General features: G+C 40.3%; 1 protein-coding gene across 1 annotated transcript in view; it reads right to left on the bottom strand.

Moving 5' to 3' along the window:
• alcama (activated leukocyte cell adhesion molecule a) overlaps window positions 1-22,020 on the bottom strand; it is an 81,850-nt gene extending 59,830 nt beyond the window's left edge. The window contains exons 1-7 of the mRNA XM_048603122.1: window positions 21,937-22,020; window positions 20,249-20,431; window positions 11,865-11,989; window positions 10,591-10,720; window positions 8,710-8,822; window positions 6,012-6,147; window positions 2,637-2,752 (exon numbers count right to left, since the gene is read on the bottom strand). Coding sequence (XP_048459079.1) covers window positions 2,637-2,752; window positions 6,012-6,147; window positions 8,710-8,822; window positions 10,591-10,720; window positions 11,865-11,989; window positions 20,249-20,431; window positions 21,937-21,991 — 858 coding nt within the window. The 5' untranslated portion in view covers window positions 21,992-22,020. The remainder of the gene's footprint in view (window positions 1-2,636; window positions 2,753-6,011; window positions 6,148-8,709; window positions 8,823-10,590; window positions 10,721-11,864; window positions 11,990-20,248; window positions 20,432-21,936) is intronic.
• Window positions 22,021-23,679: the final 1,659 nt, after the last annotated feature.

Genomic DNA, 23,679 nt, shown 5'->3' with positions numbered 1-23,679 from the left:
GATCCATCTCTGACTCTTATTCTCCCTTCCTTGACTTAGTGGCAGCCATCTCACAGTAATTTTGACAACATTTTGACTGTGTTGTTTTCTGGAAAGACACCATTCCATTCTCCCAGTTTCTCTGTCTCTTTCACATCTGTTCCAGCAATGCTACCTTTCATAACACTGCTTCTGACACGCTCCCCTCTATCCTCAATTGAAGATTCTCCCACAATGAGATGAAATGACCCCTCAGTTGTGTCAGACCCATTTCACAAAATTCTGCCCTTATCCCTTACCCTGCCTTTCAGAACTGGGATAGCCTTCCCCTCACCTTCACTTTCCACCACACCAGCCACTGTTTTCAAAATATCATCTACCAACATTTCAGCACCATCAGCAGGAATCCACAAACAAACATTTACCCGCTCAAGTCCCTGTTGATATTCTGCAGGAACCATTCTTCCTGACTCTCTGGTCCACTCCTCTATCACCTTCAACACTTTGTTCCTCTCCCATCCAATCGCAGGAAGTGTAACACTTGCTCTTTTAAATTTCCCCTCCTCAATGTCCAAGGCCACAAATACTCTTTCCAGTGAAGCAGTGATTTATGTGGACTTCTTTCAATCCAATCTACTGCTCACTACAATGTCTCCTCTATAGAGTATACACAGACTGGCTAACCACTTTCTGGAACAACTGCTCACTCCACAAGCATGATTCCAACCTTCCTTGCCATTGCAAGACGCTTGCAACCGTACACACCATCTTGCTCTCAAACTCATTTCTGTCCTAGGTCTGCAGCAGTGTTCCAAAAAAATCCAGTGCAAGCTGAAGGGAGCTTGTTTCCTATTTAGGCACTTGACAACCCTCTGATTCTCTTGGTTTTACTTTCAGCAGAGCTGACATATACTCTGCCATTAGCACCTACTAATAACTCTTGCTCCGGATCTGACTTCCACCTCTACATTCATTACCACTCCCTTGCATTTTGTTTAATGGCTTCAGTGATCTCAAATTTTGCTTGTCCTCTAACCTTCCCCTGACTATCCCTTTTGTTTCACTTGCTCCTCTCCACTTTTTTTCTACACTGTAAAGCCCATCACTTTTTCCCTCTCTCTTAATTTTGAAGAAAAGTCATAGAAGACTTTAGAAATAACTTTTTAATAAGACTTGAAATGTCAACTCATTTCCCTTTCCACAGATGCTGCCAGACCTGCTGAGTTTCTCCAGCTCGCTAATAGGATTTAACTTCTAAACCATGCCACACTGCCTGATTTTAAAGTAAATACAGAATAAAGTTCCAATTGATAGTAAAGACTATATATTTTTTATTTTAAAAAAAACGTTTTAAATAATTTGTTTAAATCCTTGGTAAAAAGCAAACAAATAGCTTCAATAACAAACACGTTACTTATATTGAACAGTCTAATTTCAGAACATATTCATAAATTACATTTTGTTTTAAAAAAATACATCAGTGAGTGTTTTTTTCCCCTCCTCTCAAAGGCTCATTTATCTAGTCAGGTTTGGAATGGAATTTTAACAACTTCTAGTGGATAAAATTGTAATAATACAAATCTATTTTTTTTTCCCCTAAATGATGACCAATAACAAAAAAAAAATTGAAATATACTCACATTTATCTGGGAGGTTATTTCCTGTCTTCATGAAGCTGCTTGAAAGCTCTGCCTGCTGACAGTGCACATTAGAAATTTGGATGTTCCCTGCATGATCTTCCTCCTCACTTTATTTTATAGCCCTAAAATCATCTACAGTTCACCTGATCTTCCAATATGTGCAATCAGTGGGTGACGCTCTCCACTGGCAGTGCTGAATTAGAAAATGACCCCTTTGATTCATAAAATTATAGACTACAGCACACAAGAGATTAAATGCCTCATCAGGTTTACTCTGGCTCATTCAAAGAGCAATCAAGTTATCCCTGATTCCTGAACCCTCTCTCCATACCAATGGCACTTTTGTTCCTTCAAATATTTATCCTACTATTTTTGATAACTCCTGTGGAATCAGGTCCACCAGCCTATTATGTGTTTTCTTCCAAATCCAGTTCTGACAAAGGGTCAATGTACTCAAAATGCTAACTCTGCTTTCGCTCCACAGATGCTGCCAGATCAGCAATTCCAGTTTTTGTACCTTACAACTTGTTGCATAAAAAAGTATTTTTATTCCATGTTGCTGTGACCCTTTTGTCTATAATATTACACCTGTGCCTTCCGGTTATTGATCCTTTAACAAATGGAAACATATTTTTCTCTATCCTTTTATATAAAACTGCATAATTTGAAACACCTCAATTAAAATCTTCCCTTAGCCTTCTTGTCTATAACAAGAACAACCTCAGTTTCCCTAATCGATCTACATAACTAATTCCTCATTCCTGAACTATTCTAATAAATCTCTTCTGTCGAATCTCCAAAGGCTTTATTTCTTCCTGATGTGTAGTTCCCAGAATTGATTACAGTACTCCAGTTGGAGCAAATCAATGCTATACGTAGCTTTAGCATAACTTCCTAGCTTTTCTACTTATTGTAACTATTATTTATAAAGAACATGACTCCCATATAAAACATTGTTGGCTTAAATTTTGCTTCTGATGAATGACAAAGAACATGTTCTCCTATTCCGTTACTTACAGCTGTTCCATTGATGCTCCACTGCACAACTGGCTTGGGAAATCCCTCCACAACACAGGTGATCACTTTAGTATTGTTCACAACCTTCTTTGTCAATTTAGTTATCCTGGGCTTTCCTGTAACAAGAAATGAGTAGTTTGATAACAAGTTTGAATTGAGGAAACGTAGGGATGAGACTTGTGTCTTCATTGCCCAAATGGCAGTCTAGTGGGTAAGATTACCTATACTTGATAGAATCAGCCTGAAATGAATCAGAATGAAAATCACGTAGGTTCAATAAGAATCATGTGGTCCACAACACCAAATTACTGTCCTGGTGGAACAAAAGGAAATATAACCCAGAGAAAAAGTAACTAACTTTGATAACTACTGTGTCAACTAGCCATACAACATTTTCACCTCCTGGTTGTGCCCCTTCCCTAAACTTATGCTAGACTGCTAAAGCTATAATAAAATTAGCTCTGTGAAAATTTCATTTGATACAAGTACTGTCTGGTGTCATATTGATTCACAAAGTCCAGGAAGGTCCCAAGTTGCTAGTCAGTATTGATGAAGCTGATCTTAGCCATGGCGTCATGTAGGGCTAGCTTTGCCTGAACTTTGGCTGTTTCAATTTCATTAATGCAGCATATTGACACCCTCTTACTATCTTGCGCTCAGTAGTAGCAGAACAGCATGCTGGTGGTAAACCTTCTGGCATTAACGCTGTCATATTGAAACCTCAGCTACTAGCCAGGAATTGTCCTTCACAGTTCATTTTGCTAAAAACTTGAAAAGTAGATGCCCTGACCGAGACAAGCTGATGATCCAAATTGCTGGCAGGGACCGAGAAATCCTGGTGGACATTGTGGTGGAGAGGAAGGCTGTCCTCCTCCTGGACTGCCAGAGGAGACCATGGCAACAAATCGGCCCAGTCTGGCCCAAAGTCGCCAAGTGAATCAGTGCCATTTCCACAGTTTTGAGAAATGTGCAATGAGCTTCTGCACTCTGCAAGGTTAAGAGCCGCTATCTTCCCTGCTACTGCAGCAATGTGTTTGAATCTTAACTGCCCTCTGGGATGGGCAGTAAATGGTGGTCAGCCAATGACACTCTCACCCCATGAATGAATTAAAGAGGAGGTCATCTGGATAGTGAGTGGCTGGGAGAGAAAATTGCAGGTGATGGTGTTTCCATATGTCTGCTGCCCTTGACCTTCTAGATGGAAGTGATTGTGGGTTTGGAAGTTGCTGTCCGAGGATCTTTGGTGAATTTCCGCAGTGCCCTGGTAGATAGTACGCACTACTGGTATTGAACCTCTGTGGTGGAGGGAGTGAATGCTTGTGGATATGGTGCCAATCAAGTGGGCTGCTTTGTCCTGGATGGTGTCAAGCTTCTTGACTGTTGTTGGAGCTGCACCCATCCAGGCAAGTGGGGACTATTCCATCACACTCCTGACTTGAGTCTTGTAGATGGAGGACAGGATTTGAGGAGTCAGGAGGTGAGTTACCTACTGCAGTATTCCTAACCTCTGACCTGCTTTTGTAGCCACTGTAATCATATTGCGAGTCCAGTTCAGTTTCTGGTCAATGGTAACCTGCAGGATGTTGATATTAGGGGATTCTATGATGGTAACAATGTACCACCTTCCAGCCCAAGACTGCACATTGTCCAGGTCTAGACATGATCTGCTTCAGTATCTGAGTAGTTACAAATGGTACTGAACGTAGTCCAATCATCAGTGCATCCCCACTTCTGACCTTGTGATATAGGAATGCTCATTTATGAACCACTTTTGGCCCCTACTATGCACCCCACTCCCTCTTGTCCTTCACAGGCATGAGCAGCACCTGTACAGTCTCTTCCTACAAGAGGCTTGTGCCTCAAATTTCCAGTTTCTTGTATCCCTGTAAGGAAGAGGTGCAGATCCATCATAGGAAGCAACCACAAGGCTGCCTCCTACACCCTCCACCAGCTCACTGATACCTTGGTGACTGCTTTATCTAGATTAGACTCAGAAGTACAATCTGGTGAGCATATCACTAACACTTTTCTTCAACTGGCTAAGGAAAAAACACCCCAGGTTTCCGGGATTCAGAGGACTGCTTCAGAGACTCAGGCATTTGCTCAGCTCCATGCAGAGAAAAGACCCCATGGTGCCAGCCATTTAATAACTTCATGAAAATGCACAGACACAAGAGAAGCAGGTAGGTTTGTTGGAGACACTCGGCAAACAGGATTGGTGGTTTGAGACCTCCAAATGCTGTGCTGGCTCCAGCATGCGAATATCTGGCTGTGTCTATGGACAGGCCCAGCAGAGTGCTCACTGTCTTGTGGAAATACACACAGGGCAATACTCCATCACTGTAGCCAATGGTGCTCAGCATAAGTAACAAGGCCAACAGGGGACGCCGGACCTTGACTTCACTCTAGGTGCTCTTTTCTCTCTAGGAGACAGGGCGATCCCAGCATGCATCCAGCCGGACATGACTGCCAAATGACTGTCTCCTCGCAGGACACTAGAGAGTGCCAGGCCTCTCTACCTTCAGCCTGCCTGTGACCCAAAACCTGCGGATGTTGAAATCGAGGAGTGTGAGCCTTCATCTGGTCAGGACACTATCATTGCATCTTGGTCCTTTAGTCACAAATAGCCCTAAGGGCCATCTGCCCAGCAGGCTCCACTATAGGGCTGGCTGCCTCCACGACACCTGCAGACCCCAGATTGCACCTGGACATACTGGGAGGGCAAGAAAAAGGAAACCTTCTGAGGACACAAAGGTGGCACAGATGACATTCACTGTCAATAGAATAAAACATTTGTAAATATATTAGCACTTGAAATCATCACTTGTCTGATCAATTGTTATTTTCACTGCTGCTACAAGAACTTAGCTGTGTAAGCTACCATTCCTAAGTGTCAAATAATGTTAGAATTCTGTCTGAAGAAGTGCCACTCTTTCCCTAATTCCCATTGAAGCATAACATGCTGCATTCATTTAATGGTGCAGTATCAAATACTGTAAAATAGCTGTTCAAATAGTTGTTAAAAATAATTTATATTGGAGAACAGGAAAAGTGACAAAAGAAACCGTAAAGCTATGTTTTGTTTCTGGGACTAAACAAAGGCTACTTGCTATCAGAGCAGCAACAAAATTTACAGTCAATGAATTTGTCTTCACACAGTTCACATCTATTGGAATTAAGTCCTGTCTGGCTTGTTGTGCCAGACAATTACATCATTCTACCATGGCATCCACATTGTGTGGTGATTTACTGGATGGCAATTGGTACTGAATTGAACTATAGATCAGAATTATTGATTTCAAAATATTGAGAGAAAATCACCAGAAAACAGAATAAGATGAGCCTGTTGGAGTTACTTCAATGCATTTGTTTTACCTTCCACCCGTACAATTATTGTTTTCTCTCTCTTCATTTCCTTTACTTCCACCAATTTGGCTGAGCAGGTGTAAGTACCAGAATGTATATACTGCAGTGAATCCAACCTGAGGGGAGTTTGGTAAATCTTATTTTTCTGAAACACAAAAAGAACACGTCAGAAACTTATTATATTAAAACAGGCGTGGATTTATCTTATGGAAAAATAGAGTCACCAGAGCCCAGGGAAGAACCCAGAATGTCTGTGCAGCATGTAAAATCAACCATCAGCCTGTGTACCATGACAAAAATACAGAATGTTGGACAAACTCAGCAGGTCTAGCAGTAACTGTGGACAGAGAAACAAGAGTTATGTTTCAAAGCCCATGACATTTCTGTAAAACTGTTCTTTTAATGAATTTTGTGAAAGAGTCACATTGGACAAGAAACATTAACTCTCTTTCTCTCTCTGCAGAAGCTGCTAGACCTGCTGAGTTTTGGCAGCTTTTATTTTTAATTTATTCAGGTCCCCAACATCTGCAGCATTTTGCTTTGATATTACAATAACCGTTTGTATCAAAATGTCACTTTATGCCAGAGAATTGAACACATTCAGCAGGATTCTTATTTCCAGTCTCCACCATGGTAGGTCCAAATCTCAAAGTTGCCTCAATGGGATTCCAGCAAACATTTGAATACTTCTGTGCTGAAATCAAATATTTTAGCCAGCCAACTGGATTGGATGTACCTGGTTTTACTTATCACCAATGTGTTAATCATTGTCCTTGTGAGGAGCTGAAGCAAAGATGAGAACTTGAAAACAATACTGAGAGGCTGACAGCAGTTCTGGAGTACTTAATACCAGGTTATAGAAACCAAATCCTTGCACGTTGAAAAAACTCCCACATTGGCTATAAATTCTCACAGCTTGACAGTAGATTTAACTCACTAGCTGCAGAAAGAGTTTCCCTAGGAGTTACAAACCATGAAGATAAACTGTTTGGACACACATACAAAAATGGTGACTCATAATAAGATTCTGCTTTGTTGAAGAAAAGGCAGACCAGGGTGCATTCTTCTCTAAAGTGTATACCTGCCAGCATCCTTAAGCTTTTAAAATTAATTAACAAGTGGAATAGATGACAATACCCTTCAGATTTCCTTTAGAGCTGTGCAAAACTGTAACACAGTGCTTCGTAACAATTTAAGAGTTATTTCAGCTAGTTAGCGCATTGTTCAAATTACGAGCTGAGTACACTAGAATTTAACCAGCATAGGAATGTGCAAGTTGCAATGTGCTATGGTTTTGAACGATTAACCATGGGTTTTGCTAATGATTTATTACAATGAGAGACATCACATTTACCAAAGGAATATCACAACAAAATGAAAACTGAAAGAAAATTAAAGACGATAAGAAATGAGAGAATAACAAGGGAAAGGATATTAGAGCATATCAGGCAGTGGATGGTGGAGGAATTAGTTAATTGCTATTATGGGAAACAATAATCTCTTCAAATTTCATGAGATACTTCCAAGCAGGTTGCTGAAGCAGGTGAGTTTTCCTACTTTGGCATTCCCATAAATTACAAATACATTACCTACCCCAAAAACAAAGTAGATAGAAAGAGTAGTATATGGTGTTGCAACATCCAATGTATAAGCTAGATGTTGATAGACTTAGTGGCCTTCTCTTTCTTCTATTTTTGTTTTTTCATAAGAGGACAAGTGAGGAAAACAAAAGCAAAGAATGTTTAGAAGTCGCTCGGTGATTAAAATAAAAATCAAATAAAATGATAGAAAGAAAAAGGGGAGTGAAAGAAAATACTGGGGCAAAAGAAACACAAGACAAATAAGATCTAGGGCCAGAATCTATCATCCTGGTACAAAAATATCAGAGTCGTTAACTCAATACAGCAATCATTCTCAATCAGCAGACCCAGGTATGATGCAAGGAAAACACCAGTTTGGAAAACAGTGAATAAACACGGCCCTAAGTCACCTGCTGCCCTAAAGATCATTACATTCATAATACGGCATGTCTGAAATCACTCATTTACTGTATACTAAAGCATCATTTCCTGAAAGAAGATAGGTGAGAAAGAAATCAAAAGGGACGGAAAAAAAATCAAGAGAAAGCAACAATGAAAAGGAACAAGAAGAAGAGCAATAGAGTGAAGCACATGACTGAAAGGCAGCTTATATTAACTCCCTCAGCCCAGTGGAAATGTGGTAGCGGTGGCCCAAAAAATAGCACTGAGCCACTTTCTCAGGCTCCAGGGTTTGACTGGCTCAATGTGGAAGCTGACCTGTTTCCCATCCTCCCAGAACCAAAAGAAAATGCAATTATATTTCCATTTGGTGCCTGCAGTTCACTAACTGAATGTAAATACAACCTGGACAACACTGGGCATGGACGCTCTGTCCAGCTAATCTCTGCCTTTAGATAAAATCTGTTCCATGTAGTTTATAGAAAGGAACGAAGGAAAGTAAAACTGAAAACATTAAAAAAAATTCCCAGAGATTAGCAAATGATTCAAACACTAGTAACATTAAAATGAAGATGGATTAAATGGAGGAAGCACTTAGGAGCATGACAGGGGTTCATCTGCAAGATGTTCACTCTGTACTACTTTGTCACATCACATCAACTCCACAGATTCCTCCGCCCTAATTCTAATGGTTTAGCATATGTTAGAAACAACATCCATCAGCTTACTTTCATCAGGGTAACTTCCAGAGTTCCAGAAGAGAAAGCAAGGCATTCCAGGGTTATGTTCTCTCCAACCATCTTAGAGATGTTTTCATTAGGATTCATAGTCAAGGTCAAGTCTGTTAATAACAGGATATTTGTAAGTATTTTTTTCTCCTTCTCATTTGACTCCTTTATATCTCCAAGCCATTTGTTTCCCACATTAAAGCCCAGGAGTATTAAGGATGAGGACATGATTATTTTGCTGATTAGCTCTGTATTACCTGCCTCCTCCATCTCTCAAAAATGCTTCTTCCTTGCTGGGACACAGTTTCTCAGGATCATGATGTCACTGGTACCTCAGTCAGGGATGTCAGTGTATTTGCAAGAGTCCTGAATACTGAAATTCTAAAAAGAATTACAGCCAAGCCAGGTGTCATCATTCGAGTCAGAGTCATACAGCATGGAGACAGGCTCTTTGGTCCAATTCATCCATGCCACCCAAGTTTCCCAAACTAAACTAGTCCCATTTGCCTGCACGTGGCCCATATCCCCACAAAACCTTTCCTATTCATGTATCTATCCAAATATCTTATCAATATTGTAATTGTACCTGCATCTATCGCTTCCTCTGGCATTTCATTCCACATATGAACCACCCTCTGTGTGAAAAACTTGCCCCTCAGGTCCCTTTTAACTCTTTCTCCTCTCCTTAAAAACATGCCTTCTAATTTTGAACTCCCCTATTCAAAGGAAAAGACCTTTGCTATTCACCTCATTTATGCCCTTTGCAATTTTATAAACCTTTATAAAGGTCACCCTTCAACACCCATGCTCCAGTCAAAAATAATCCCAGCCTATCCTGCCTCTCCTTACAACTCAAACCCTCCAGTCCCAGCAATATCCTTGTAAATCATTTCTACACCTTCTCCAAGTTAATAACATCTTTTTTATAGCAGGGTGACCCCAGAATTGTACACAGTGCTCCAAAAGTGGCCCCACCAACCTCCTGTACAACTGCAACATGACTTCCCAACTCCCAAACACAATGGTCTGAGCAATGAAGGCAAGTGTGCTAAACACTTCTTAACCACCATGTGACCCAACTGTCAAAGAACTATGTACTCCTGTTCTTTTCCAAAAGTGGTCACAATAATAAAAGAATGGGAAACTTTAGAAAGTACTCCAAGTTGAATATAATCTGGTTATTAATCAACATCTCTATACATGAAATTCTAACAATGAATAGAGTTCTATTTTATTTTTAACTCCGTGGTATTAATTCTAACTGCACAATGGAGTAAAATGGGTGATAATGAATAATCAGTTGAACTTATACATTTTCCAATTCTCATTTTGATCGGCATTAATAGTAATGAACATTTGATAAATGACTTGCTTCCACTATGCTTAGCTTTCGGTCTTTGCCAATTTTGTACATGCTGCTACTGCCACTGTAATCCAAACTTGTTTTTTCTGGTTGTCGTGTTAGTCTATGTACAATAATAATAAATGCTAAGAACCATTTACCCACTTTTATAGATTGCGGAAAATTAAGCTGAGTTATTAGTTACGTTATTTATTTCCACTTAGATCCATTGGGAATTGTAATTTTATTTTATTTCACTCTATTTACTCAAAAACTCCAATTCCCAGGCAAATTAGTTTTGATTTGTTGCTTTCTGCAGGTACGTTTAAGTTCCACAATCAAGGAGAAAACTGGGTTCTTAAGAGCTTGTTGCTAGGTTGAGATGTTACAGTGAATACAATCACAAAAATTGACTATGCTTCCATATTTGTGACAGCTTATTTCAGTGGGCATTACACTAATTAGGAAACACATGCTCAAATTTAATTAAAAGGAATATACAAAACCAGTTAATATTTCAATTTAAGGTAAATACTTACAGTGCACAGTGACGTTAACAGCATCTTTTATGTCAGGGTTATCTTGCTCTGAACATGTGTATTCACCGGTATCGTCTTGTGTCACATTAATTAGCTCATAATGATCTGTGGCCACAACTTTCTCCTCTCCCTACAAAATTCATACACAATACATAGATTCAAATAACAACTGACTGTCAGAATATGGTTGTAATGAATAGAATAAAACACATTCAAGTTTGCTATTTGCAAGGTAGTTCTGCTAGGACGTGTGTTTCATTAATATGAATTGGCTGTAATGTGATTGATGAATAGTGGACACTGTTTGGATAATGCAAACTTTCTATTGTACAGGATAGCAATTTCCCTACAATGCAATTTTCTATAGCATGAGGTCGCACAAGGACACAACTGTCGTGTTATTGGAGAAATACCTGTATATCAATTCTAATAGGGGAGGCAATGGCCTTGTGGTATTATCACTAGACTATGAATCCAGAGACCCAGGTAATGTTCTGGTAACCCATGTTTGAACCAGACCAGGAAAAAATCTGGAATTAAGAGTCTAATGATGGCTATGAAACCGTTGATGATTTTTGGAAAAGCCATCTGGTTCACGAATGTCCTTTAGGGAAGGAAATTTGCTGTCCTTACCTGGTCTGGCCAACATGTGATTCCAGACCCATAGCAATGCAGTGACTCATAACAGCCCTCTGGGCAACTGGGGAGGAACAATAAATGCTGGCCGAGCCAGTGATGCCACATCCCATGAATGAAAAGTAACAAAATAATACAATTTTGCTGACATGAAGAAAAGATTTAACAATGAAGTAATAATAATCCATCTGTAGGCATGAGGTTAATATTTTCAAAAAAAGTATTCTTATTTCAGCACTCTACACTTGCATTTAAGTTAAAAACAGACATACATGTACTAATAGGCGTGAATACACACATTACTTTTGACATTATTATGCTTATAGAAGAACATATTGAAGTACAAATATCACACTGGGATTCTATTGTAACTCTAATGGAAGACTGGCAATCCCTCCTCGCAGAGAAAGAGTGGTAGCCCTTAACATTATACTTCTAGTGTTTCAAAATTAACATGTGAGCACCAGAACTTGCATCCACTTGATAGACGACAAATGACAGGGTCACAGTGAACTTCGCTAGGAAAGGGATATATAGAATTTACAATAAGGTAAAAGAGATCTAGAAGGAACAAGTCACTAATTAAATGGAGAACATTAGTATAATTACTATATTAGTGTTAATTTAGTTAAGCTTACATTTTTCATGAAGTTGAATTTTTCTGGAGGAGGATACCCATCACCTGAGCATGACACTGTAACATTTGTTCCTTCTTCGACATCTTGTGCTGGGGTCACTTCCAATGAAATCTTTGAAGATTTGTCTGGCCAAAAATGAACAGTGTGTGTTAGCTTTTACACTCTAGAGCATTCTTTGCACATTTCACATAATGAATCCCATTTCATTTGCATTTCTAAAGTGAAACAGGGGCAGTGTTTTCAACATGCAGACTTCTCTAGTGTCCACCATTTGATTGGATGTCAAGCTATCACTCTGTAGTGAAGAAGAACAAGACCATGGCCCTGTTTGATCCTCTCTCTATTTCAGAAACGTAGAAGCTGATTGAGGCCTGCTCCTGAACTCAGTCAACCAATTTTTTCAATCTAAACTGGGTGGATCAGTTTACTAGCTGGATACATTCACCATGTGATCACACTTTCACAGAGCAGTGGTTTTATGCCTACTTTTTTTTTAAAATGGGGATATTACATGAAATGCTACTCATCTAAGTTTATGAACAGCCGTATTTTTTTTAAATTGCCATAGTTCCAAACAAGTCATTCCAGTGACACATCAAGTCAGGAAAAATGCCTCTGAAAATGCAAAAAGACTCAGTCTCGGGCATCTTATGTTACAGCTCCAAAACATACCTTTACACTTGCCTACTTCTACACCCTCCTGATTGGTCTCCCATCCTCCTTGCTCCATAGACTTAAACTCATCCAAGCCGCTGTTGTTGGTATCCTACTTTGCAACAAGTCCTACTCAACCTTCACTCCTGTGATGCTACTGACCTACAACAGCTCGCAGTACTCAATGTTTCAAATTAAATATTCTCATTCCCATGGTCAAAACTCTTCATGCCATCAACCCTATGTTTTTGATCTCCTTCAGTTCTGCATTGCTTTGAGATATGTGCACTCCTCCAATTCTAGTTTCTTTCTTATCCCAATTTTAATCACCACAGGTGGTAGTACCTTAAACTGCTCTAGCATTCCTTCCACATATCCGTCAACCTCCTTTAAAGATGCTGCTCAACACTTACCCCTTGGAACAAGATTATGATGGTCTTTCCTCATACGTGGCTTATTAAATATTGTTTGATAATATCGTAGGGAACATGTTCATTAACATTGGTAGGGAAATTATTAGAGAGGATTCTTCGAGACAGGATTTATCCCACTTGGAAATAAGTGGGCGTATTAGCAAGAGGCAAGATGGTTTTGTGAAGGAGAGATCATGTCTCACTAACTTGATTGAGTTTTTTGAGGAAGTGACGAAGATGATCAATCATAGAAGACAGAGGGTAACAGTGGAAGGGTGCCTTTCTGAATGGAGGGCTGTGACTAGTGGCGTTCCTCAGTGTTGGGACCTTTCCTATTTGTAATATATATAAATGATTTGGAGGTAAATGTAACTGGTTTGATTAGTAAGTTTGCCGATGACACAGAGGTTGGTGGAATTGCAGATAGCAATGAGGACCGTCAAAGGATACAGCTGGATATAGATTGGTTGGTGAGTTGGGCAGAGAGATGGCAGATGGAGTTTAACCCGGGAAAATGCGAGGTAATGCGTTTTGGAAGGTCTAATCCAGATGGAAGATATGCAGTTAATGGCAAAACCCTTAAGAGTACTGATAGGCAGAGGTATCTGGGTGTACAGGTACACAGGTCACTGAAAGTGGTAATGCTGGTGGAGAAGGTAATCAACAAGGCACATGGCATGCTTGCCTTCATCGGCCTGGGCATTGAGTTTAAAAATTGGCAGGTAATGTTGCAGCTTTATAGAACCTTAGCCAGGCCGCATTTGGAATACTGTGTTCAATTCTGGTTGCCACACTACCAGAAGGAGGTGGTGGCTTTGGAGAGGGTACAGAAAAGATTTACCAGGATGTTGCCTGGTATGGAGGGCATTAGCTATGAAGAGAAACTTGGGTTGTTCTCATTGGAATGACAGAGGTTGAGGGGCAACATGATAGAGGTCTACAAGATTATGAAGGGCATGGACAGAGTGGATAGTCAGAAGCTTTTTCCCAGGGTGGAAGAGTCAGTTACTAGGGGCCATAGGTTTAAGGTGCAGGGGCAAGATTTAAAGGTGATGTATGAGGCAAGTTTTTTTACACAGAGAATGGTGGGTGCGTGGAACTCGCTGCCGAGGGAGGTAGTGGAAGCAGATATGATAGTGACTTTTAAAGGGCATCTTGACAAATACATGAATAGGATGGAAATACAGGGATACAGTCCCCGGAAGGATAGCAGGTTTTAGTTGTGACAGGCAGTGTGTCAGTGCAGGCTTGGAGGGCCGAAGGGCCTGTTTCTGTACTGTAATTTTCTTTGTTCTTTGATAACACACCTCTCAAGTACTTGTCAAAAGTTTTGCTGTGTTAAAGTTGTTATGTAAATACAAGTTGCTATTGCACTAGGGGGAGAATCACAATTGCACTTGTAAGTATCAAGGATTATAATGAATATATCTTTAGGACACCATACTTATTTGACAAGCACACTGGTTTGTAGTATATAAAAAATATTGCTGCCGTATTACATGTATTCCTGTCAGTGCAGGATAAACCAAGCAGCAATAAGATTCTCTAACTCTTGACTGTGCAAGTGGTATATGCTAGTTGCAGAAATAAATGTAGTGTTGGAAAACCTCAGCAGGTCTATCAGCTTTGGTGGAGAAAGAAACAAAAGTTAACATTTTGAGTCTGATATGACTCTTCTTCGAAAATGAAGGAGGCTGAAAAATGGTGGCTTTTATGCTATTGACTAAGGAGGAGGAGCAACTGGAATATGGAAAGGGTGCCCTGATCAAAATCACTAATCCTCATTTTATGGTAATGAAGGAGAGATATAGATGCAGATTAGGTGTTAATGGTAGGTACGAATATTAGAGAGTAGGTCTACTCTGCTGCGAGTGAACAAAGGCATACAAAATCAGGGGCAGGAGAGGATGTAATCAAATAGAGATCAATGTCATAGTCAGAACTTTTTGATGCTGATATGATGCCAGGCATGTTGGCTTTATGTCCAATCACTAGGAGACTGCATCAAAAAACATATCCTGTTGACCAATCACAGTGGGCAGTATACTGATCACACTCAACCAGCTTCTAAGCCTCAGAAAACTATGAACACCATTAGATACGATTCTGCTCTTGTAAATCATTTATGATATAATCCAGATATAATCTACATGTTACACCAGAATCTGATTTGAGTCGGGCTTGCAATGTGATGGGTTTGTACATATGAGAAGCTACATTAGCTAGAATTTATATTAATACATAGGACCCTGTTTTATATAGGCAAAAAGGTATTTTCACACGCATTGCACCTATTATCAAAAAGGAATTATGAAGGCAGCCAATCAGAAGCTGTCTGCCTGGGCTGAAAAATAAGATTGACAGTTAGCTGTTCTTGATACATCTTCATGCTAATGATGGTCCAACTAAGACAATGGAAATAAAGTCATTCCTTCACTGTCGCTGGGTCAAAATCCTGGAATTCCCTCCTTAATAGCACTGTGGGTCCATCTACAGCACAGGGACTACAGGAGAAGGCAGTTCACATCCACATTCTCAAAAGCAACTAGGGATGGGCAATAAATGCTGACTCGACCAGCAACATCCATATTCTACGAGTGAATAAAAAAAAAATCAGCTGTGTAATGTGGTGCCCCTTTGCTCAAGTCTGTGTCTTGTGTCCTACTTCCGGTGAATGCAAGATGGAAAGCTTCAAAGTCTTCCCTCCTTTTAGTAATGCTTCTGTTTTTACTTCAGACCTCTAACATCTGCAGTACTTTGTTTTAATTTGTATGCTAATTACAGGATCATGTTTCAATGATTGCAGAAAAGTCCTTTTGCAACTGAAAAGTTCTAATTAGTTTTAAAGGTGATTTATATGAAAGCTAATATATAATGAAGGGGTCTGGTGGCACTGTGGCAGTGTCTGTATTTCTGGGCACAAGGCCAGACTCCAGTCCTAACTGCCATGAAGGTGTTACATCTCAGATCCAAACTGACTGATTAAAAAATATTTACAATAGGATTGTTATAATGGACATTGTTATAATGATGTTAAGAAATAATCAGATCTAGATTAGATTGACTGTGCCATAATTCACACGCTGTAAGCAATTTAACAGTTTTACAACTGCAATTGAATAATCAAAATAATGCCACCTGCTTTCCCACAGGTCTGTCATAGGCCAACAACGAATCAGTTTAAAGATTTATTCTCAGCTAGCTTCAAGACTAATCACTTAAAATCACCTTATCTCTGTTACTTGTTGTCCCGGGTGCTGTTCCTGGCATTTCCTTTTGCAGAACTGTAGAAAATCAAAAATCTGCCCTGCCTCACTTTCCTGATGTATTTTAATTAGGATTTAAAATTTGCCAGAATTGCCTTCTGTGTCTATTGGGATTACTGACAGTATTCTTCAGTAATGAGGAAGGTATGACATATGCACCTGATGGTCCAGGCTGGGACTACAGTGCCACGACTCCAATAATACTTTGGTTTTCTCTTCTTTCCTGATGTCTCTAATTATGTCTGACTTTATGCCAATGGGTGATCATTTCACACCTCCTTCATGTATATAAATAATGTTGTCACGGCAGCACATAGGTGAGAGCAAGTGGTGAAGTCCAAGAATAGTAGCTTTAGCAATAACATTCCAGTCCTGAAAGTGAAGTTGATCCTTGTGATTTACTGGCTACAATCATATGAATATGTGGGTAAGTAAACAAGGGCAATCTCACTGAGTTGCACAATGTCGGAAAGTAATTGAAGATAGGCAATGTGTCGACAGCCGAGTGGATGAGCAGGCATTAAGCACAATGGCACAGAGTTTGGGAATGGGATTGTGTTAAAATGGAGCACTTACCTGCTCCTTCTGTAACCTACTTTGACTGAGTATAATTTTAAATTGCAGACGTCAGCGAGAACCAGTCCAGTGACCAGTGAGGTCACTTTAGGTAAGCAGGACCAGAACTCAATATCATCAGGACCCCCTGTCTTCTGTTTTAAACTAAGGCCTAACTGTGAGGATGCCTTAACTGCACATTAGGCAAAGTTATGTGGAACAGCACCAGGACTAGACAGAGGATAAGTAAAATAAGTATATATTAAGCTTGTCTGTGGGTCAACAGAACTAGGGGCATGGGTGTGTTTTTGATTCTTCCATAGAATACTAAACTGGTATCTACCTGACAATGTGAAAATTGCCCAGGACAAAACCAACCCAGCCAATTTTTTTTTATTCATTAACAGGATGAGGGCATCACTGGCTAGGCAGCATTTAGTGCCCAACCCTAAGTGCCCAGATGGTAGTTCAAACACATTGCTGAGAGTCTGGAGTCACATGTAGGCCAGATCAGGTAAGGTTGGCAGTTTCCTTCCCTAAAGGACATTACTACCCCAGTCTACTTTTTGATCATCGCTAAAGTGATGGAAGATGTCATTAACAATGCTATCACGCAACATCTGCTCAGCAATAACCTGCTCAGTTTGGGTTCTGCCAGAGCTACTCCGTTCCTGATCTCATTACATCCTTGGTTCATACGTTTGACAAGCAAACTGAACTGCAGGGGATGTGGAATTGATGGCTTTTGACACCAAAGCTTCATTTGACCTAGTGGGCCTTCAAAGAGCCCTAGCAAAATTACAATCAATAAGAATAACTCTCTACTGGTTGGAGTCATACCTACCACAAAGAAAGATGGTTTTTCTTGTTGGTAGTCAGTCATCTCAGCTCATCTCTGCAGGAGTTCCTCAGGGCAGTGTCCTAGGCCTAACCAGCTTCAGCTGCTTCAGTAATAACCTTCCCTCCATGATAAGGTCAGAAGTAAGGACGTTTGTTAATATTTGCACAATGTTCAGCACCATTTGTGACTCTTTAGTTCTGAAGCATTCCTTGTCTAAATGCAGTAAAACCTGGACAATACCCAGGCTTGGGTTGACAAATAACAAGTAACATTTGCACCATGCAATAACCACCTCCAACAAGAGAGAATCGAACTATTCCCCCAGAATATCAATGGCATTAACGGTGCTGAAATACCCACTGTCAACATCCTGGGGGTTATCACTGATCAGAAACTGAACTACTTAAATAATGTGGCAAAAAGAGCAGGTCAGAGGCAAGGAATCCTGCAGTGAGTAACTCACCACCTGACTCCACAAAGCCTGTTCATCATCTACAAGGCATTAGTCAGGAGTGTGATGGAATACTCCCCACTTGCCTGGATCGCTGCAGCTCTAACCACACAAGCAGCTGGACACCATCCAGGGCAAAGCAGCAGATTTGATTGGCACGACATTCCCAAACATTTACTCCCTCCAATTCCAACACACAGTAACAGCGGTATGTACCACGCAGGAATTCACCAAGGCTCCTTAGACAGCATCTTCCAAACCCACTTCCATCTAGAAGACTGCAGACGCATGTGATTGCCATCAGCTAAAGGTTCTGCTGAAAGCCACTCACCATCCCGACTTGGAATGATTACTGGTGTTCCTTCATCGTCACTGCATCAAAATCCTGAACCTCCATCGCATTGATCATGCCCCTACACTGGATGAACTATAATAGTTCAGAAAGACACAGAAACAGAAACTGCTGGAAAAGCTCAGCAGGTCTGGAAGCATCTGTGAAGGAGAAAACAGAGTTAACGTTTCGGGTCCGGTGACCCTTCCTCAGAATGGAGTTCTGAGGAAAGGCTACTCGACCTTAAATGTTAACTCTGATTTCTCTCCACAGATGCTGCCTGACCTGCTGAGCTTTTCCAGCAATTTGTTTCTGTTTTACAGCATCCGCAGTTCTTTTGGTTTTTGGTTCAGAAGGGCAGCTTCCCACAACATTTAAACAGATAAGAGGAGATGGGCCATAAATACTGGCTCAGCCCAATATGCCCAAATGCACTGAATTAACTTAAAAAAAAAAGGACGGGGAGAGGTCACTGGCTATGGCCAACATTTATTGCCATCGCTAATTGCACTTCAGAGGATTGTAGAAAGCCACCTTCTTGAAATTGCAACAGTCCATGTGGTATAGCGTTACACACAGTGTTTTTAATGAGTGAGTTTCAGAAATGTTACCCACTGACAGGGTGGCGGCGGAGGTGGGAGTAGGATGTGGTGAGAACTGTGATATAGTTCCCAGTCAAGACAATGCATGGTGTGGAAGGGAGCTTTCAGGTAGTGCTGTTCCCAAACATCTATTGCTCTTGTCCTCCCAGGTGGATAACGTTACAGGTTTCGAAGGTGATGTTGAAGAAGCCACAGTGAGAAATGCAGTCAATCACGTACGTTATACACAGTGCTGTCACAGTACGGCAGTGGCGAAGGGAGTACATGTCGAATGCGATGGCAGGAGCTGCTGGTCACTATCCTGGCTCGTATCAAGCTTCTCTAGTGTAGGAGCTCCAACCATCCAGGCAGAGGGAGAGTATTGCCTCATACTCCTGACTTGGGACTTGTAGGTGATGGGCAAGCCTTGGGTCACAAATTCCCTCTCTGACCTGCTCTTGTAGCCACAGTGGCTTATCCAATTCAGTTTCTGGTCAGTGTTAACCCCCAAGAACATGACTGCCCCACATTGCTCCTCTGGAAGGTACTAATATATTCAAGGACTTTGAAAAGAAAACTGAATCTTTAGAAACAGTGTGAAGTGACTGGTGCTGAGTCCGGATTTTTTTCAACAGATGATTCATGACTGTTTTGAAATACAGGGGAATGATAACAGAGGAGAGAAAACAACTAATGTCACATGGCAAGACACAAGGGCACAATTAAAATTTGTAGTCTTGATACAGAATAATTGACACACAAGTTGTATGCTTCTTAAATATACACTAGATCACTATAGTGCAATATCAACATATGTTCTAACTAGACTGTAAATACCGATCAATCCCAACAAACAAACATTTAACGGTGGTGGATGACAGCTTGTTTCCAAGTTCCACTTGAATGAGTAAATTTAGTCTGAAGTTTCAGTTTAATATTAAAGGAGTATTTCATAATCTACAAGATGCTAAACCAATGTCTCATTTGCCTGTTCAGACAGATGTAAAAAATTTCATGGCACTAACTGAAGAAGCAAGAGTTATTTTGGTATCCCATGGCCAACATTTAACACTCAACCAACACAGTCAAGCACAGATTAATGATGAAATCTGATTGTAGTCTTGCTTCATGTAAATTGATGACAATTCATTGACTGTGAAGCATTATGTAGTTCTGAGGAAATGAAAGGGACTGTAAGGTTATGTTTCTATACAAGAGTATACATATCATTCAATTCCATTAAACATTCAGCACTATCTTAGCTGGGACCAGCTTTGGTAACTACTACTTACAGTGGATCAACAAAGTGACTGGTGAAGATTCTTTGGATGCCGTCTTGTTCAGGCCTTCAAAGTAAATTGCCACGCAGGTAAAGGAAACTTTTCCCTCCTCCCTTCGTGATGAGTAACTCAGAGAAGATTGTATTTCATAAAAACCATTTTTATTAGTAACTATATTATTGGTAACATTCACATCTGGAAAACAGTAAGTGAAACATTCATCAGGGTTATAAAATGCAGAGGAGGTCATTCAGTCCATTATTCCCACGCTGGATCTCTACAACAGCAATTTAGCTAGTCTGACTCTAACCTTCCTCCATAATCCTGCAAATCATTTTCCTCCAGGTCCTAACCAGAAACCCTGCTAAAGGGCCATGATTGATTCTGTCTCCAACAGCCTTTCTCACAGTGCATTAAAAAACCCAAAAGAACTACGAATGCTGCAAATCAGAAACAAAAACAGAAATTCCTGGAAAATCTTAGCAGATCTAGCAGCATCTGTGGAGAGAAATCAGAGTTAATGTTTCGGATCCAGTGTCCCTTCTTCAGAACAGGTACTGTAGAAGGGTCACCGGACCCAAAATGCTAAATCTGCTGTCTCTCCCCTGATGCCGCTAGACCTACAGAGATTTTCTAGCAATTTCTGTTTTCGTTTCTCAGTGCATTTCGTAATTGCAGCTACCTGCTGTTTGAAGTCTTTATCATCTCACCTTTCATTCATCATGTTAAACCTTTGTCCTATGGTTCTTGACACCCCTGTCAAGGGCATTTCAATCAAGATTTCCTTTGACACTATCAAAGCAAGACGACTGATTAGGACAAGGGGACAGGAGTAGGCTCCCCTGAATCTATTCCACCATTCAACAAGATCATTGCTCGTCCGTGATCTAACTCCATTTACATGCCTTTGGCCCATATGCTTTAATATCTTTGCTTAACAAAATTTAATTTGTCTCAGATTTAAAATTAACAACCGATCCAGCATCTGTTATCATTTGTGGAAGTGAGTTCCAAACATCTACCAACCTTTGTGTGTAGAAGTGCTTCCTAACATTTCTCCTGAACAGTTTGGCCCTAATTCTCAGACTAGATTCAAAACATTTTTTAAATTAATGTTTGCATACAAGTAATTGCTGCATTAGGGGTTTTCAAACAGGAGACTAACAGATCAGAAACGGTCAGGTCATGGTAGTTATCTTAATCATTCTTGCTTGGTTTGTGTTGGAGTAGGAGACAACACTGTCCCTGGAGTCCACCTTATAATATTCAAGGGTATCAATCCGATTGTGATTGACAAAAAAAAGCAGGCTTTTAAAGTCTATTAATAAATTTGGACTCTTCCATTTTAGAAGAGCTGAGTAGATGTCAGAGGACAAGAAAATTGAGAGAAGTATAATTAAAAAACATACACTACAGATATCAGAGTGGAGGTAAGGGAGAGCTACTGGCTTAGGTGCAGTGGGAAGTCAGCCAGCTGACTCTCCAGGTTACTATACAGTGAAGCTTACTCTGTGCAAGGACAGGATGAGGATAAGGCTGAAATTTCATGTGTTCTGTGGCCAAATTGCCTGACGTCACGTGCTAGCTTCGGAGTATACTTATCTAATCTGAAGGCAACATATCTGTTGTCCCCCAGGAGAAATGGCATCATTGAAAAATCAACCAAAAAGTGGCAAATCCATTCAACCTGGTAGTCATACCTGGGCTGCTGAGGTCCACATTCTTATAATTGTGCTGCCAGGTAATATTGGGCATTGGGTAGCTATTGTTCACAACACACACACCAACCTGAGGTAAATGGAAACAAGCAAAAATAATAATGTTATTAGGTTTCTGGAAACACTTCAGTAATAATATTTGACATTTGTGTTTATTAGCCATCAACATTTTCTCAATTGGAGAACGTTACAGAAATTTGTGCAGAAACCTTTTGAGACAGGTATCAATGCTTCTTTCTAACATCAACCTTATCATAGTCTGATGGAGGTGCATGCTGGTTAATGCTAATGGATAGAACAAAATGGCCAGAAATGCACAACTGCACAGATTCCTGTCGATGCCAACAGCAGGTGGCCCAACAGTTTTACACCAATGTAACCTGTCAAATGTGTAAAAACTGAAAGATGTTCAGGATGCTGTAAATCAGGAACAAAAACAGAGGCTGCTGGAAGTTGAGAGGTCTAGCAGCATCTGGGAAGAAAAAAATCAGAGTTAATGTTTCAGGTCCGGTGACCCTTGCTCAGAATTGAGGAAGGGTCACTGGACCCGAAACGTCAACTCCGATGTCAAATGTGTAAACTGATGCCCTTTTGATATGGTCTGGCCCTGAACTGTAATTAAAACTTCCTGGTTGAACTAATGGACATCAAACTGCTATAAAAACATTTTCTGCATTCATTTTAAACATGACATCATCGTAAAATGTTTGTTGGGTTCTTGGTTCCATTATAGCGTGAGATGCCTTAAACTTACTGAACATCTTTTTTTAGAAATGTAATTAACAGTTAATCAGTACAAATTAAACATTTTATAACTATCACTTAATTCACAGGATCATAAGTTTTTTTTGGAATAGAAAATGCCATTAATTCCAGCAAGCAAGAACCATTTGAAGAGAGCAATGCCAGCAAGGCATCTCTCAATTCCCTTCCATTCCAGAAATCATTGTCATATGTAACAATTTATACTGACTGTTTCATTCACTCTTGGTGATGTATTGTCAAGATTATAACAAGCTCTTTGTTCATAACTCACTGAAAGGTGCATATACAAGTGGTGCAAGCAATGATGAAGTCAAATGGTACAGCAGCCTTCATTGCAGAAGAATTCAAGTACAAGGGCAATCAAGTCTCTGCAATTTTATAGATCAGACCGCATCTGGAACCCGTGTACAGTTTTAGTCTGCATACCTAAGGAAGGATCTTCTTAACTCAGGGGAAGTGTAACAAAGCTTCATGGAAATGATCCCTGGGATGGCAGGAGTGTCTTATGAGGAATAATGAAAAGATTTGGCCTTTGTTCTCTATAATTTCAAGGAATAAGGGGTGATCTCACTGAAGGATACAAAATTATTACAGGATAGATGCAGCAAAGGTATCTCCCTTGGCTCGGGGATCTAGAATCAAAGGACACAGTCTCAGGACAAAAGACAGGCCATTTACAGATGAGATGAATTTCTTCACCGAAGTTTGTGGTGAAACTCTGGAATTCTCTAGCTGCCCCAGAAGACTGTGGAGGCTCAGTTATTAAGTATATTCAAGGCAGAGATCAATAGATTTCTAACTATAATAAACATCCAGGGATATGGGGGATAGTAGGAACTGCAGATGCTGGAGAATCCGAGACAACAAGGTGCAGGGCTGGATGAACACAGCAGGCCAAGCAGCATCATAGGAGCAGAGAGGCTGACGTTTCGGGCCTAGACCCTTCATCAGAAAAGGGGG

The sequence above is a fragment of the Rhincodon typus genome, chromosome 11 (assembly GCF_021869965.1).
Source record: "Rhincodon typus isolate 14 chromosome 11, sRhiTyp1.1, whole genome shotgun sequence".
NCBI lineage: Eukaryota > Metazoa > Chordata > Chondrichthyes > Orectolobiformes > Rhincodontidae > Rhincodon > Rhincodon typus.
This window is presented reverse-complemented; position numbering and strand designations above follow the sequence as displayed.